This window comes from Serinus canaria, chromosome 5, assembly GCF_022539315.1.
Source record: "Serinus canaria isolate serCan28SL12 chromosome 5, serCan2020, whole genome shotgun sequence".
Taxonomy (NCBI): Eukaryota; Metazoa; Chordata; class Aves; order Passeriformes; family Fringillidae; genus Serinus; species Serinus canaria.
Genome location: NC_066319.1, coordinates 16,590,126 through 16,608,726, shown reverse-complemented (window position 1 = coordinate 16,608,726; position 18,601 = coordinate 16,590,126). Strand labels below are relative to the sequence as shown.

General features: G+C 38.5%; 1 protein-coding gene across 1 annotated transcript in view; it reads left to right on the top strand.

Annotated features, from left to right (window-relative positions):
• LOC103827011 (mucin-5AC-like) overlaps positions 1–18,601 on the top strand; it is a 52,351-nt gene that overhangs the window by 6,771 nt on the left and 26,979 nt on the right. Inside the window, 4 exon segments of the mRNA XM_050974914.1 lie at positions 16,177–16,239; positions 17,148–17,207; positions 17,604–17,865; positions 18,273–18,387. Of these exon segments, the coding sequence (XP_050830871.1) occupies positions 16,177–16,239; positions 17,148–17,207; positions 17,604–17,865; positions 18,273–18,387 (500 nt within the window).

Genomic DNA, 18,601 nt, shown 5'->3' with positions numbered 1-18,601 from the left:
CACTAACTTTAATTCTGATTATTGACATACAACTTTTTAAAGTTGTGAAATGCGTATTTTAGACTTTCTTTTTTTAATCAGAGTGTGTGTTTGTATTTTAAATTAAATTAATAGGCTTTCACTTTTCTCAAGACTTTTCTTTATTGGTCTCCAGGAAATACAAACAGCTGCTTTCAGAATTACATAGGAAATTTCATAGCTGTGCATTTGATTCATTGAGCAGTTCCATAGAAGATCATCAGTCCATCTTGTCAGCCTAAGCTTCTATAAAACACAATAGCAAACAGAGTGTTTTGCTTGAGGCAAGAAGTTATTTTGTTCCTTTCTCCCCAAAGGTTCTGTGTCATCTAGGATGTGACTCAGATACTTCAGCTGTGTTTGGCAATCTGCATTGATATGTATATAAGCTCTCACGCTGGGAGTACTTTCTGCAGTTTGCAGTTTGTGGCCAAGGGTCCCCAAAGGAAAAGGATCTACAGGAAAAACGCAAATTTGTTGTCTGCTGTTGTTTTTATTTCAAACAGGTTTTTTCCTCTTATTATCAGTGGAGCTACTTGTACCCTTACTGCTCTGAAGTCTGTCCAGCCCTCCCTCTTCAAATCAAAGTCAGATGTAATACAAGGTTTATAGGCAGTGGCAATGTTTTATTGGCTCAGCAGGCATAATTAGAAAAATTAGGTGAGCTTTTTGGCACAGCAGGCTTCCAGTCAGCTCAGAGTTATTTCTTAGGTATGTCTACCTCAGGAAGTGGTGTAATCCAGCCAAATCCTACCCTCCCAGCCCCTTCAGCTGAAGCCAGAAGACTGGATTTGCACAGCCAGGACAAAATTTGGATCACAGTCAGCTCCAAAAGAACAATTAGCATCATTGACACTTGAAGAAAAATCCTGCATTATTTTAGAAATATGTTTGAAGTCTGGCTTTCTCCCAGGACTTCTGTTCTGCTATAAACACTCAAGACAACCAGTATTACTGCTGTGAGATAGATATGTTGCTATTTTTTGCTTCCCATAGTGTTACATGTACATTCAACTACACTGCATATGAGGCTCATGTGCCAGCAGCCAGTTGTGTTAAACTAAGCAAGCAGCCAGCATTTCACCTGTAAGCTGCAGGGGGCCTGGGTCTCCAGGGATTGTTCCCAGCAGAAGAGGTTGGTCCCTCTGCTGGTACCATGGGTGTGTTTGGGGCTGTGATGGTTGCTTGTTCTACTGAATCAGGTTTCATGGCAGGAATTTTCAGGGTCCTCCGCTTTTATCCAAGCATGTAATGTCATTGGCTCCTGGTAGTGAACAAAGTTCTTCTAACTGGAAAAACTGCTTTGCCCTTGAGTTCTGCAAAGGTTGGGAGTAGTTGTCATTTTATCTCAGATAATAAATCTCCTGTTCATTTTGACAAAGGCCTGGGTGTTTAACAGCGTCACACAAACTGAATCTATACAGAGCAAACAGTCAGACAGAGACTGCCATTGTGGATGAGTTGTATTACCTTCAGCCTGGTGCCTAAAAATGTCCTTGAAGCATGGTCCTTGCCCCAACACAATGCACATGCTGACAGATCAGAGCCTTGTAAAATCATTGTTGGTAGATAAAGTAAATCCTTGTCAAAAATGTACTCTCTGATGAAAAGATCAATAGAAGTAATCAAGACAGTAAGACTGTTTGGGAGCCATGTGAAGGCTGTAGAAACAGAACAAGAGTTGGGAGTTTTAGCTGAAGTATTTCTGCAAAAATCATGCAGCAGCATAAGTAATGTTTCTTTAGAGGAAGGAATGAGTAAAAAGGAAATGGCAATCCTAGTCTGTTTACTCTCTCTCCCTCTTTGTTTTTCTTTTTTTCTCCCTCCCTTATCTGGTGTAATTTTTTTTTTTTTTTGGTAGTTTTCTGATTGCATTTCATTAAGACAATTTCCATTTCATGGCTGTGGGGTGCTGGTTCTTAGGTGTCAACTCAGCAACTTTCTTGAGAATTTATAAAACTCTAAACTCACGAATAATTGTGTTGGAACAACTGGGATTACTGAAGTCTGTAAAGTCAGATTCTATTTAAAACCCAATCCCATTCCACATACTTGTTCAGAAAGGTAGTGTAAGAACATAGGCTTTTCAGAGCAAACTAACTGCATGCTTTGGCATTAGCTTTAGCCTAGCAGCTAAGACTTCCACTCCCATGGACCAGGATTTTCCTGTGCTAGGCACTGTAATATCCTGTGCTCTGAATCAATTCTTTGAAATAAGCACCTGCATGCTTTGCCAAACTAGATTAGAGTTTAATTTTGTTTACATCTCTCTTCATTGTCCTATTTTTTATTTATTCAGATATTTATTAAGCCATGGTGGTGCTTGTAGAAGAAGAGCATAGAATTACTCTCTGCTGTACTGTACAAACAAGAAACGTGAGAATTCTTAAGAGATAAAAGGTAACATAAAGACACGGAAGAGAGGAGAGAGGGAACAGTAATAAGCATCTAATGTTACCTGTGCTGTTTATGAAGCTTAAAGGAAACAGACAACTGCTTGAAAGCAGGATTTTGCTAGTTATTTCCGCAGTGTGCTCCCTGCTCTGCTAGTTTTCAGGCAGTAGTTACGGTTTTCATGGAGTGAACAGCAGTCGTCAAACAGAGGGAGGGATCAAAGCTGACTAGTGACAGAAATTTTCCTTAACCTCCAGCAAGCAATGTCATCTAAAGGAGACTCTGAGACACAAGGATGTCCGTGCACCACCTGCAAGACAAATAAAATTCAGAAGCATGACGTCCTTTTCATGGCTTGCCCAGAACAGCACAGAAAAGAATTCTTTATATCAAGTTGTTTAACTCTTTTAGTCACATAGGCCAGCAGTATCTTTAATTGTGTTTGATTTACTTTGTTTCCAGGATCTGGAGGTCCAAATAGTGATACATCCCATTCATTTTTTCATTTGCTACCTTTTCGTTTGCCATCTCAGCTTCCTCACTCATCCGCATGTACCCACTTCCCTCTGACACCTTTCACTCATTCATTCCAGCTATTTTCCCTGTATGATCCCAAGGCCCACATTCTTCTTCTCCCCTCTCTCCCAGGCAGTGTTGCACTTTCCACCTCCCCTTTGCTTCTCTAGGAAGAAGCTGGCACACTCATAATCCAGTAGCAGCCACAGTAAAGGCCAAAACAAAAAGGTGCAGTGAAAACTCATGAGCTAGCAACAGCTGAGCTGCAACAGAAAGTTATGAAGAGCATGAAATTGGTCAGTCCTAAGGAACTTCTAAAGCAAGTTAAAAGTCTTTCAAGTTCCATTTTGTTTGCTTCTTCTCTAGTGACTGCAACCATGATCCATGCACCCTTTATAACGACAAAAAAAGCAATAACAACAACAAAACCAACAACAAGAAATCCATAGAGATAGTGGTCTCAAAGGAATCACATCGAGCTCCCCTGAGCACAGGTTTGTGCAGCATTCAAGGGTATTCATCAGAATTATCTCTTTGTGCCTGCTCAGCTTTTTTTCCTTGATATTCTGTTGGCCATGGCCATAGATGGGGTATTTGGTTTGGATGGACATTTTCTCTCATGTACTTGTGGTCATGCTTGTACTAAATAATCAGGGTGGAAGGAGTCCTCATCTGGTTAAAACCAACATCAGCTTACTTACTGTTCTTGTCTTACACTAGTGTTGGGGTAAAAAAGACCTTCAAACTTATTAGCAAAGCAAACATGTTTATCAGAAGGGTTTGATTCTGTTTCCCACTGTCTAGTTTACTTTCCTGCTGAATTACAGAAAGGTTAAGAGTTTGATTTGGCATCCATTAAATGCTTTACTGCACAATAGAAATACCAGGATCTCTCTGAGCTAAATGTAACACCCTAGGATGGCATCAGCAGTTGTATGAACAACTTGATTTCTGATCAGTTCTAATGGAAAACTGTTTGGTTTTTCAAGTGCTGTTGACAAGACATGATTGTCACACAAGCAAGTCCCCACCAAATTCCATGATGAGGCAATATGTTAGTTTTTTAAATGATATATCAAGCAATTTATACTCTTTCTACATTCTCACTGAAGTGTTTCCACCTCCTCCCTCATAAAAGACTTGGAGGAAGTGGATCGAAACTCTATAAAGTGTCAACTTAAGAAATTAAGTTTTTAGAAAAGAAATTTCAAGAAATTAAAATTTTGACAAAGTCATAGCAGTTGGAAAGAGGGCCTTTGCATGGAAAATGTTGTGTAATCTCATCTGGCAGTGCTATGAAGTAAAGATATAAGAAACACTCAGGAACAAATAAAAAATGGAGTCAGTTAAGTTCAAGCCAATGTATAACTGCTTGATCAAGATATTAACTCATAGGAGTAGATATGCAGTCACTCAGCTGCTGTGATTATACATTGCATTATGCATTGCCTTGGGATAGGAAGCTCTTTGCCCACTCTGTGAGGCAGCATGGGAAAGGATAAAATCATTATCAAAGCATGTATTATTAAAGAATTAATAAAATTTATATGAGCTCCCATAGAAGTCTCATCATTGATTTCAGTGGGAGGTGAATAATGTTCTATGAAAATTAAATTCTTACCCAGCTCTGAAAAATAGAGGATAGAAGAGAGCTAGCAGGTTAATCACTAAAACACAACTGCAAATTCTTATGTTTTAGCAAATTAGCATTATTTAAGAAAAATATAAATTTGCAGAGAACTTTGTCATGACTTTCATTGTCTGGATTTCTGGACCACAGAAAAAAATACCCAAAGACAATTCTTCTCCCAAGGCGTTCTTCATTAAATCAATTTAGATAATCTTACTGCCTGTCAGCCCATAGGAATAACTTTCCCACATTAACTTTCAAGGGCCTTTGAATAAAAATAGTCTGAGGAAAATGATTTTTAAAATAAATTTTGGTGTAGAACTGGCTAATTCACATGCATAAATATAGTTATGTTCCTTTCACTTTATGAGCAAATATTAGCTATAATAGTGACTAATTAGCGGGTACGCCCAAAAGAACAACCATGAGAGTTTCTTGACATTCTATTCAATTCTCCTTGGTTTCAAAATATAACATGCCAAAGGTTTTGCTCCATTCAGAACTTTCATATGGATTTGATCCACAAATACCCTAGTAAATAATTCTAGAGCCAGATGTCTTTTTGGGTACAGTTAATGTCTCTTATATACAGAATGAGCTCATTCAGTTCTTTCATGACTGGTCAAACTGGAAATTCTCTCCAAAGTCTTACTTGTCTTTGATCTTGATATTATTTTGTTAGGAAATAAATAGCATTAAATGAAAAAACCCACTGGATTGTCCAGGTGTGTATACAGCGAGATCTGTGGTTGAGACCACCTTACCACTCTCAATTAAAGTGGGTTTATTTTAATCCAGCATATGCTCTGTTACATACAGAGCATAATGCTGGATTAAAATAAACCCACTTTTGCTGTGTATACAGCAAGATCTGTGGTTGAGACCACCTTACCACTCTCAATTAAAGTGGGTTTATTTTAATCCAGCATTATGCTCTGTTACATACAGGAGTCCCAAGAGGTGAAATACTTCTCTTCCATGAGTGAAACAAGAGAGCATTAGTTACTTTGCTCAGATTGGACAGCATCACATTAGGACAGCAAAGGTACTTTAATTTGCTCCTAGTGTCAAGGTATAATGAAGTCACTGTAAACAGAAGAGCCCATTCCTACCCTCAACACACTAGAATATGGGGGAAAGGGTTTGCATTTAAAATTATCAGTTTTCAATAATTAGGTTTTTTGACTCTAGGAGCAACTAGCATTAATTTCTATCAGAACAGGATATAAATGTAGAATTTGTTAGTTTCTTCTTGAGATATCTATAATGAAAATATTTAGCCAGACACAGAGATGGAAATCAGACACAAGAGAAATTTTGCATTCTACATCGTGAAGCTGATGGCAAATCCGAGGACTCCTGACTCTCAGCAGACTGCCATATCCACCTCTGTGAGAGGAAAAAGTCCTACCAGATTCCTGCTAGAGATCACACCATTACTTTGCTTCTGAATTGGAGCAAATTTATTTTGATACTTTTTCTGTTAACATTTCTTGTATCATACATCAAGATTCTTACTCTAAATTGTGTCCTATCCACATCCAGACTCAGACTTTAACAGAAACGCCTAGTTTTTGTTTCCTGAGTATTTCAAATGAGATGCAAGTGGTTTGAAACAGTTCAACTGCTTTACCTACCCCATCAAGAGATGCGTTGTGAAAGATGACATGTTGCTTAAATCACTTGATCTTAGCACAAGACACAGGGCATATGAATTAAAATATTATGATTTACATAGACAATGAGCTACACAATCTCATTGCAGCTATGGGTGGTATGCAGTATGGGTGTGGGATACCCTAAGAAAAATTAAGGGAAAAGACTTGTATGCTCCTTTTTCCATTATGATAAAAATTTCAAGCACTTCTATATGCAATGCAATTTAATAAGCTACCTTGATATTACTCATGATATAGATGCTCAAAAGAATATCATTAACAGGTCTAAATATTTATTTCAGCTACAATAAAGTGACTGCCTGAGATCCAGCTCTGAAAAACTGAGGATAGAAGAGAGCTAGGAGGCTTTGACATTCTGCTTTGACTGGCCCCTAAATACTATATGCAGAATGGCAATTAATTTAAACCAAGTGCAAGTGGTTTTGCATGTTCTTTCTGTTTGTAAAGAACAAAATTTAAATTGCAACTTGCCTCAGCAGTAAAATAATACAGCAATCAGTACAGATGTATTGCTTGGGAAACCTCTTGTTGCAACTGAAATTAGTCAAGCAGTGCAAAGAAACGCCAAGATTCTTACTTTGATTTGTGTCCTGTCCATGTTTAAACACAGACATAGGCAGAAATAACCAGATTTTGTTTACTAAGTACTTAAAATGAGTTGTAAGTGGTTTGAAAATCAGTTCAGCTGCTTTATTTACACCAGCAGGCAGCAGTTTGCTGTCCTGTAATTCTTGCTTGGTCTTAAAATAAAGGGTGATGCCATGATCTGTGGAAGCAGCAGCTTGCTTGCCCCTATTCCTGCTTTGCCCCTCTCATTCTGTTTGCTGGCTGCAGAACACCCTCAGAGAGCAGGTGGTGTTCTCAGCACCAGGCTGGGCTCTCTTCCCAGAGTCTGGTAGTCACCAGTGTTTGACAGATAAAATAAGGAGAGCATTTTGACAGCCACAAGGGTCACAGTCCCTCTCTTTCATGGAAGTGGCAGCTCTTGTGATGTCCTATGTACATGGCAATGCCTAGGGATTTGGAAAATCCTACTTTTAGGAAGCATTCTAGGGAAGATGACTATATGTAAGAAAAGGAATTAAACTAGAACATTGATTCCCTGTTCCTGAGCAGGCACATTTAACAATCTCATGGTGATTTTTAACAACTAAAGAGGATCTCTGAAATTTAAATAGGAATGAGTTAGGAAAATAAAGATGAAAACAGAATTAGTAGTAAAAGGCTGGTACTGAAGCATTTAGATGTGTTACAAGATAAATATTGTATGAAGACCTAGAAGCTCCCTCCAAGAAACTTCAAGCCACAAATATGTCATCTGTCGAACTTATTATTTCAGTTCATGCACCCAAAAATTTGGAGGAATAATAAATCATAAACCACATGTGATTTTTTTGCAAAACTATAGAAAAATAAATAAACTCACAATGGATAATCTTGCACAAAAGGGCAATGAAATTTTGGAGCCCAGACATCCCTGACAAGGAGAGACAGAATGGTAACCTTGGTGCTTCAGACAGAAAGTTCAGCTGAGCCTCTAAACTCAGTTTTCAGATAAGAATTAAACTGAGAGCCTGAACCTCCCAGATAAGAAGCTTGGCATTCCAGATGGCATCCTAGGCTGTACCAAAAGCAGTGTGACCAGTAGCTCGAGGGAGGGGATTCATCTGGAGCACTGCATCCAGCTCTGGAGCAGAAGAAGAGCACGGACCTGTTGAAATGAGTCAAAGGAAGGGCTACACAGATGATCAGAGAGCTGGAGCACCTCTCCTGTCAGGAAAGACTGAGAGGGTTTTTCTCTGAAAAAGAGAAGGCTCTGGAGAGACCTTAGAGAAGCCTTTCAGTCCCTAAAATGGGCCTGCAAGAAAGCTGGAGGAGGACTTGTTACTAGGGTGGAAAGAGACAGGAGAACAGGGAATGGCTTCAAACTGAAAGAGGGCAGGTTTAGGTTGGATGTTGGGAAGAAATTCTTTACCATGAGGGTGGTGGAACACTGAGCCTGGTTGCTGAGAGAATCTGTGGATGTGGAATCCCTGTAAGTGATCAGGCCAGGTTGGATGGGGCTTTGAGCAACCTGGCCTAGTGGAAGGTGTCCCACAGCAGGGGGTTGGAACTAGACAAGTTTAAAATAACCACACACTTAAGATGTCACTCTGTAATTGAGGAACATGGGCTAATACTGCTGAAAAATGAGGCAAGTTACTTCATTATTTCTAACTTCGCTGCTGCTAGCTCTCATCTTTTTTTCCCACTTAGACAATCTAATCTCCATAGAAAGTTTTCTTCCACATTCCACAGTACCTTGCATAACCAGTTCTAAAATTACTGTAACAAAGTAAAAAGTGATAACAGTGTATAACACAGAGCTCATCTGCCATGCACTGCTAGAGTTTAACTCTCTCTCCACATGATTTTCAGCCTTGTTTTCTCTGGAGAAACCTCTATGAGATTTCTCAAGTGGTGCGACATGTTATACTAAAAAACCCATACTGTATAATTTTTTTCTGAGAACCAGGGAAAGGAGCCCATGGCCAGAGAGCGTCCAGAATTTTCTTCCACAGTGGCAGTGCACATAGTTATTGTGGGGAAGTTAACAAGTCATTGAAACAAAGGGTGGAGAGTGAATCCCTGAGAAGGGCTGGAAAGTAAAACCTTGGGGAGTAACCTGTAGACTGATGGAAGGAAAGAATGACTGAGGCTGTCAGAGACGGGTGAGAAAACTTCAGCAGGACAAGCTGGGGACAGCAGCTAAACCTCCAGAGTGCTTGGGGAAAGGGTGTGCCGGATCCTCTGCTTAAGTTAATACCAACTTGGTTGACGTTAATTGCAGGCTGTCATTACGTTACGTTAATTTCCACGCCACAATGGGCTCTTCTCTGACCAGTCCAATTCTTTCATTTTGCCAGTTGACATGGCAAGCAGTGGCTTCACAGATCTGAGGCACAATGCCTGGGCACAAACCCAAACTGGGCACAAAACCCAGGTCCCAGCTGTCTCTGTTGTATCACAACTGTGAGGAGGGACAAGTTCTTATCTCTACAGGAGCTGTAATTTGAACACAGAAGGCTAATGATTTTGGTTTTCACTAAGTAGTTGCTACTACTACTGCCTAAATTCTGAATGCTTACCTTTGCCACCCTCATATTATATTATCTACTTTCAAGTTGTAATTATGGTATTTATAGTATATATGATACTGAAATTTTACCTGGCGTTTGCAATTTTAGAGTAAACCAGTCCAGTCAATGTCACAAGTTTTGCCCCTACTTCTGTGCAAGAAACCAAGAAAAAAAGGTAAAATTGGAGATATTATATCCCTCCTCAGAATTATTTGATTGACTGTTGCAAGAGGTACTTTTAGTGATCAATCCATTGGTACAGATTTTTGAAACAAGATCAGAATCAGAGAAGAATATTTGTTAGCCATATCCTTGGCTGTTGCAGTTAATTTCCAATGACTTCCAGTAACTTTCCAATAACTGATGTCTGTCATCTCTACAGATCTATCCTGAATTATTTACCATGGGAATTAATACTGAGATGTCAAGACAAGCTTCTGGTTTTTACACATGTTAAAACTGAGAAAAACAGACAAAAAATTCATTAAATAAATAAATAATGCTTTCAACATTTCCTTGAAAATTTCTCCTTGGAAATGAAAGTACTTTGTTTTAGTGCCAGCCAATTGCAAAAACTGTGGTACCTTGTCATGTACCTGATACAAATTAACAGTAAAAACAGCTTCTGTTATTACAGCACTTCAGAAATTGCTTCTGGAGTTTCTTTCTCCCATACGACTGTAGAAACTGAGAAGTCCTTGAATAACTGTTTTTTAATCTACATGAACCACATGAAGCAATTCTTGTGACCAATGAACATGTTTGCTTAAACCCTTGTAATTTTTGTGATACTTTTATCTACAGATGTGATTCCCCTAACAGTCAGTAAAAAAACAAAAAAAAACCTGATAGCTCTCAAACTTTCATAAGCCACCTAACAGAGGGACCTGAATTTGGGTTGGGCTCAGTCATGTTGAAGGTCTCTTCCAACCTGGTCACTCTGTGAATTCTGTGAATTTCTTCTGCACCTGTAAATGTTATTAACAATTTCATCCCCCCCTTGGGGTGGAGAGGGAGGAAGAGAGAGGCTGTAAGGTTGAATCATCTGAATACTGGAACATGTCTGACCATCCCTAGAGATCAGAAATCTCAGTCTGAGCAGTAGGAATCAAAACAACTCCAGAACATGGAAAAGTTTGAGCAAAATTCCTGGAGAACATCTTTTGAAGAACATCTTTGAGTACAACTGGGACAGCCTTCTGAACAACCACTGTGCTCTGCTAAATGCTTAGTGGAATAACATGTTGAAGTCTGACATGCATTGCTTTGGTCACAAAGAGTTATTAGAGTGAAAATTAAAAACTATCTTAGAAAAAAGAGGAAGTGTTTGATATTAACACTCTGCCTAGCAACAATCCCCATAAAAGAGACAGGGCAAAAAAGGAAGCAGCCTTGACCCCAGTGATACTCCTAATCATCCTAGGTATGGACCTCTTCATCACCTTTACCAGATGGGTATGAAAAGCATTGTCTGCACCCTCAGAAAGCTCATCCCTTTATCACTATTCCCTTGCTCTTGAACACCCAGTGGAAATCAAGAAACTCTTTCCAAATGTTTCAAAGCAGCACAAGAAGATCCCGACTTTCTGTTTTGCCCCTCGTGCAGAGGTGGGTGTAACTGGGAAGGGAGGCAAGCTCTGCTCCTCCTAACCATCACAAACAGCCCATTGCTGAAGGCATATGCACATTGGTTGCAGAAAGCCAGGTTTGTTGGGTGGCTTGTCTAATTGTGTAAGTGAGCTTAGAGTATATTTGTTTAATACAGCTAACTGGTCACGTAAACAAGAAACCATTTGCCTTCTCTATGTACAGATGAATTTATAGTCATTATGAGTACTGGCACAGAATAAAACCATGTTCTATGGGCAGGAAATGCAGTATTTTCTTTTCTCCTGGTTTGCTGAAGCATAAAGATACAGATTTAGAGTATGTAAATAGCTTACTACTTCTTAGGAAGATGTAACTTTATTAAACATCCTGGACATTTTGACAGAGAACATGTTTCATACTATAGCAGGCCAGAATGTTGGCTTGAGTACCCCAACACTGCCAAAGCAAGCTTCCACTGATTTCAATCCAGAGATCAAATACAGATAAAACTCCATAAAGAAACTATTTTTAATTCATTTTATAGCACTAAATAGGTGAGGCTCTGATCTCTTTAGAGCTAAACAGAAGTGGAAATAGGGGCTCAAGTGGAAAAATGGGAAGAAAATTGCATCTTCAGTTCAGTAACACCTGAATGGAATATTGTATTATACACCCCTATTCTTTTATGGAAATATTTTAAAATGTATGATTGCAGGGTAGGATTTTGGTTAGAACCCAAAGGAGTTAGCTTATGGCTGTGATCCCATTTTACAATTAGAACACCTTCCTGAATTTGTGTCCTTCCCCTGCTTCAGCAGAAATGATAAACACAAGCAGGCACTGCTGAACTGCATTTTACAGACATGTAGAAGGTAAAACTCTCCCGTTTTACCCAAAGAAATTCCTTTCTGCCTCTCCACACAACCTAGTTTTTGTGGGTTTTTTTCTCCTTACCCCTGAGGCTCCCCCCACCCCAAATTAAATCTCCCAGATCCCTCTGGCTAAATCCCCCACTGAGCAGCAGCCTTCATTCCATTCTTTATGATGGAGATTTTTTAAATCCATCAGCTACCTGCCCTCTGGAAAACTGTGAGGAGGCTAAAGCTGAGGATGAATTGAAGAAAAATGGTGTATATACCAAGTGCTGGACTGGAAATTGTTTTTTCCAAACCTAGCAGTTTAAAAGAATTGTTTCAGTAACTTTGAATGATTTTGTCCATCTTTTACTATTAAAGTAAGATCTATTGACCTAGGAAATAGACAGAAATCTGCCCAGAGCAACTCATCCTACCTCCAATGTCAAGCTAAAAAAGGTAAAGTGACAAGAAGTAGAAATACTGTCTGTGCTTATTGTAGTATGCCTTTGTTCCTGCTTTTGAAATGATTGCCCAGTAAAACTGCAAAAAGTCAATGCTCAGGAAAAAAAAGTCTGTTAAACCTTTACTGACAAGCCTTATACCCTTGATTCATTGCCTGTTTCACTAATTTGTAGTTCTCATAACTCTGTGGATGTGAACAGAATTAAACAAGAATCATTCTGAAACAATGTAATCATGACCACAGACTATAATCAATCTTTTTAGTCCTGGAAAGCTGCTACGAGACTGGCTGGCTGGCTAGCTGGCTCCTGATGTTTTCTATGAGGAGGAAAAACCAGAGAACTGAAAAGCAGATTTTAAGGCCCTCTCTAACAAATGCAGGATGGGTGTGGGTGAATCTTTCTCAGCTGGGAGCCTAATGCCTGTCAGTGCCACACAGTGGGGTTTCTACAGCATACACAGAGTGGCCATGTGAGACTGCAACACCTTTCTAGGTTATTATTCTGTTATTTTTACTAGAAGGTTAGCTGCCCCAATAAGCGTGGAGGGACTTCTTGATGCTGGGTCCCCACATACTTCAGAAATCAGAAATCAGTAGGGTTTTTTGCTAAGGAGTTGCCTGGCATCAGTTATAGTACTGAAAAACTTGGAACAGTTACTTGCCATCCATCTGCATAACTGTAAAGCAACACCAAATTAAATTTGTTCCAGGACCTGGTATTTGTGAAGGAGGAGTTGCATTTTATTTGCAATCATTTCATTACTAGATAGAATCCTAAAATGTACATACGTAAATGTATTTACTCCTCCCAAAATGCAAATAACGGCCAGTTTCTAAGGAAGGAAGAGCATCTTCTGTTTACCTGTTCAATAGCTAAAATCCCCCAAACCTCACCTTTCTGCACTCTCTGAATCAATCTGGGACTGAAGCCAAAGTCACCTACTATATAAGAGTGACAAAGCAGAGGTGAACTGCAGTCCTGATCAAGTTTAGACCCAACATCCTTGTGCCAAACTCCACTCAAGATGGGGTTTGGCAGGGGGATATTGCTACCAGAATGGGCTTTCCTGTTAGCAGTTTGCTGTATCCATCAAATAGGTAAGAAATTTTCTCTTTTATTGGGAAAAGAAAAAATACTCTGTTTAGACCTAGTAATACATTTTAAACAACTATACTAACTGATTCATATAAGAGGTGGCTGATTTCTTTATATATTTTCATTTTAAATGTCTGTCAATTAACTGGACTAATTTAATATTGACTAAACTTCTATATACTACTATATCTACATATGGAAAGTAGCCTTGAAGATCAAATCCAAAAAAACTCTTATTCATGTCTTAAAACATCAGATTTTCTGTGTCCCATGTGCCTTAAAAAAGCATTTTATTCCTGTTGCATTTTGTATTAGAATTCATTATGATTGTTATGGTTCTTATGAAATTAAGACCACTACATTTTCCACTTGCTAGAATTAGACCACTGGTCAATCTTTTTCAAAATTTTGTCATCTATCAGGGGCTAATACCAGATTTCTCAACATTTCTTGCAACTTCTTTTGCAACAGAAACCAGGAGGGAATATTCATATGGCAAGGATTTTCAGTAACTAATTGTGTGGTAACTAATTTATAATACCCCATGCAAAATATTTATATAAATTACAGATACTGAGTAGGAACAGGACAGGGAGATTTATTTGAGACCACAATCTATTATTTTGGAAGAGTTTTTTAACCTGTCAATATTATATAAATCTGGTCTGGTCTTGGCAGTTTTTATTAATATGAGTAACCCTGTTAAGCTGATGGAACCAATCAAATTGGAGCTACTTGCAGGAGTACAAGCCTGATAAATCAGTCCTGTTCATGTACAGTAATTTCTGGCCTGTCAGCTGACATTTTAAAATCTGCAGATTGCCTAGGTAAATTTATCTTGCATATAATTTTCAAAACATTGGAAAGTGCAAATATAATTTAAGACTGCTTTATAGTTTGTGAAATAAATACTAAATTGCTGGCCAGTTGGTCTGTATTGTGCTTGCAAACACAGCGGTCTCGTAGAGTATAAAATTCTGTTTGGAGTTATGCAGTGTTGGTCAGAAGTGTTTGCAGCCATTCATGGAACAAGAAAGTTATTCCTCCTGTGCAGTGCTAATCTGATAAACTGCTTTGACAAATGAGTGGTGATTAGACAGTGCCCAGCAAACACCTCTTCATTGGAAACACACCCTGTGGAAAATATTTTCCGATATCCGGACTAAGGAATTCTGGTCCCATCTCATGCCATCTCCGCAAACACCGTATGACTGCCTTTATATTTCATGTAAAATATTAACTTTTATAAACTGGTGACAACAATAATTGCCAGCTGGATATAGACTTTGCAGGATGCATCCAAATATTCTTAATCATTAGGTTAGTTTCATAATTATCAAACAGTAAATTTCTTACAATCGAGAGACGCTTATTTTTATAACAGTAAACAACGTGGCATTGTGTAATTGCTAAACAAACCACTGCAGGTAGAATTTCCTTGGGAATGATGTGTTTGCTTAGTAAACAAAAGCTCCTGCTGTTTCCTTGAGAAAAATTAACAGAACAAAATACATATATAGATCTATTTTGCTCTGTTACAAAGGTTCCCACACTAGAATAAACAAACCTTCTGTGATTCTATGCCTGCTGAGATTCCTATGGATGTGTAATGTGAAAGCAAACTTCAGCCTATTATGTAGACTTTAAGAGGTATTTCTCTTGCCTGATCTTTATCAATTTTTTCACCAATTATGTTTTCATCAAATATAACCAGTATAAATTATAATGATGTGAATACATTTACTTAATGTTATTATCTATGATATTCAAAGATGAGCAGGAAATGGAAAATGCTTAAACTCTGTCCCACGTTACTTCTTTGCACATCACTAGCGGTCAAGCACAGAGTTAAATGAGAAAAGAATTAAAAGCTTAGAGCTGAAAGAAGCTGCATACACTGCAGCAACTTCTAGCTATGGTGGAGTTGCCCAGAACCCTTTGCTCCAAAGCCAGTAATCTCTTGGCGTTCTTTGTGAACTCTTCTCACCTATTGTATAAGGAAAAAGGGGGCCTAACTTAGGGCGAGCTCCATAGGCAGTTCTGGTTTGACTGAGAAATTCTCTAGACACCTACAGTGCTCATTCACATAATCCAGGTAAGGATTCAGATATCAGTCATTTCATCACTTAAATCCTGTGAGGATTAAGACTTGGCAGGTTAAAGGTACCTATTAGTCAATCTGTTACAGGCACAGTTATCACAGCCTGACTGCATTCAGTCCTTCACAAAATTAAGTTGTAGCCCCTCAATTTTTACAGGAAATCCCTGATATATTTACTTATAAAATCCAAGACCTTAGAACGTCAAACCAGGAGGTCAGGGTCAGTCTTTTTCTAGGAATCAAAGCATTCCAAAGAATACTTGTCATTTCTCAAAAGTCTTTGCTCCAGGTGTTGTAGCAAGAACCCTTGGTCAAATAGCTTTATAGCATGATGCTTAAGGTTTTCTGCAGAGATGTGAATTTGAACAATCTTTGAGTAGAACAGGAAACCAGGGTAGAACAGGAAACCAGGTTCATCGAGTTACTTCTGGGTTACTGCTCAGGCAGTAACAAATATATATTTTGTAATACATATATTACAAAATATATAAGTTATTTGCGTTAGGAACTTTGAGTATTTGTAATAAAACGTCTCTTTCTATAATTACATTTTAGCTTTCTTGAGGAGCCTGTTTCATTTTCTCTGATGAGATAAGGGAGACTCTCCCCTTTGTTTTATGGAGTTGGATCTGGGTCCTTTGATCCTAGCTAAATGCTTTGCTTTAAAAGTTCAGGATATTATTCTTAATATGCTTTTCACAATTTTTTCACAGGAGGTCACCTTGGAACCCAAACAGGAAGTCAGTTCTCCGGGGACCTTCAACAGAAACGGAATGGTACATTTATTTATACTGTATATTTGTATTTATTTGCTACATCTATACTGAATAATAAAAATGCATTTTAAAAAACCCTGCTTAGCATATTGCCAGTGGTTCCAGATGAAAAGAAATGTGTATTAACATCTCTCTCTCTCTAAGAAGTGTAATATATTTGCTGGACACCAGTTACTAAGTACACACACACATTACACAGTATGGTTATACTTGTATAATCATAGTTAACTAAGAAAATAAATGTGTTTGCAGAGGCTGTATGCATATCTGCATGAACATGTACATATAAAGCCAAAGTGATGTTTGGTTCCTTTTAAAAAGAGGAAGTGAGACCACTTTGGCCTGCTGTGAAATCAGTGGCTGACATTGGGAAACCAAGAAGGCAACCCATCCTCGCTGACTTTTACCATGTCATGAATTGTGTCTGTCCTTGGTGTACAACCAAGGTGTGGCCATTTTGAAGAGTTTTCAGCCCCTTAACAGAAAAATATAAAACAGAGAAAATGTGATAATTAAGGTTTTTATTCCCTCCTTAAAAAGAAGAGGTGTAATGAGAAGGCAACTATGTTTTTGTAGCAGTAAGAAGCTAATTTAGTACAGCTTAGCCCTTTGTATTGCTTTGTGTCTCTGAAGAATTCCAATATTCTAATGAAGCATAGTTTCATAAAAAGGTCAAAGTTACCATGTAAAAAATGCAGATCATCACAGCTGAAAGCAATTTCTTATGACTTAAGTATCCTGACTTCAAATTTTACTGTCTACTTTTAACCTGTGTGAAATAAAATAGACTTTATATTGTTTCCTTGGGTCTGACATATTAACTCTCTAGTCCTTCCTGGCTCTATCCTACACACAAATTTAGGTATTGTTATGTTAGTTTTTGATTTCTTTCTTTTTTTGTTTTCTAGCTTCTTTCAGAATTTCGGATAACATCTTCTCATCACTGCTGACAAATCTGGCAATAACATGTAAGTAAAGGAAACAAAGTGTATTCAGTGAGTGTTCAGTTTTAGGGGGTATAGACAGAAGACTTTATTATAAATGGGGAAAGGCAGTGATAAAGGCAGCCATGGATAATTCAGAAGAGAAACATGGTGATTGGAAATAAACTCTTGTCTTTGCTGAAATTAGGTGACTAATTAAGCTGTAGTTGAACATAACTGTGAGCATTTGTAGTGTATATGAGTAATGGATATGAATGATGAATGAATACACAGCTGTATAGTGGTTAGATAGAAAACAACAAATGGAGCCAAGCAGGCAAAAAACATTCAGTGAGAAAATCAAGCTTTGGACAAGTTGATTTTCCCCATGTGGAGGCTGGGGATTTTAAGTCATTTTTAACAGCCAGTCTTAATTCACAGCTGCCAATCCTGCTCACAACGGCCGTGTGTGCAGCACATGGGGCAACTTCCACTTCAAGACCTTCGACGGGGACATATTCACCTTCCCTGGGCTCTGTAATTACGTTTTTGCCTCCCACTGCAACGCTGCCTACGAGGATTTCAACATCCAGATTAGGCGTGAAGTGGTGGCAAACGCTCCAACAATCAAGCACATCACCATGAAACTCGAAGGTGTTGTTGCCGAACTAACAAAAGATGCTGTCATGGTCGATGGCAACAGGTAAGTTCACTCATAACACTTCTTAGGTACCCACAGGCTTTTTTCCCCCAATCTTGCCAAGTACTTTGGTGTCTTTGGGGGGGAAACAATTATGTGTTCTTTAACAGATCTGATTTTACCGACAGAAATAATGAATAAAATGCTATTAATTCCTGTAACAGAAAATAAATACTTCCCTTAAGGATTGCCTCAAAAATAAAATTTGGATTAAATGTTCTGAGGAGCTGGATCCAAATTTAGATCCATATTTGATAACGTTTGAACCATCTTATTTTGTAATTGCTTTTCTTTCCCAAAAATACACTATTTTAGAATTCCTACAGGTGGCAGATACCACAAGACTTTCCCTTCTTTTTGTCAAACATTTGGATCAGAAGCTAACTAGCATTCTTTCTGCCTTTTCCCAGAGTTCAACTGCCCTATAGTCAATCTGGTATTACGATAGAGAAGAGCAGCATTTATGTGAAAATTGGCAGCAAAGTCGGTGTTGTGTTACTGTGGAATGAGAAGGACAGCATTCTGGTAAGAACTGCTCCTGCACCTGTTTGCCCCTTCAGAGAACACAGCTAATCTTTGATTAGTCCTGGCTCTACCTGTTTAGGAGCTTGCTACTGCCTTCTTATCTCAACTGTTGAGCAATTCTTTCTTAGTAAAGATAGGCTTGTATCCAGGTAGTCCTAGAGAAAATTACATAGATTTATACCTAGTGGATGGCAAGCATCTGCTTAAAACAGGA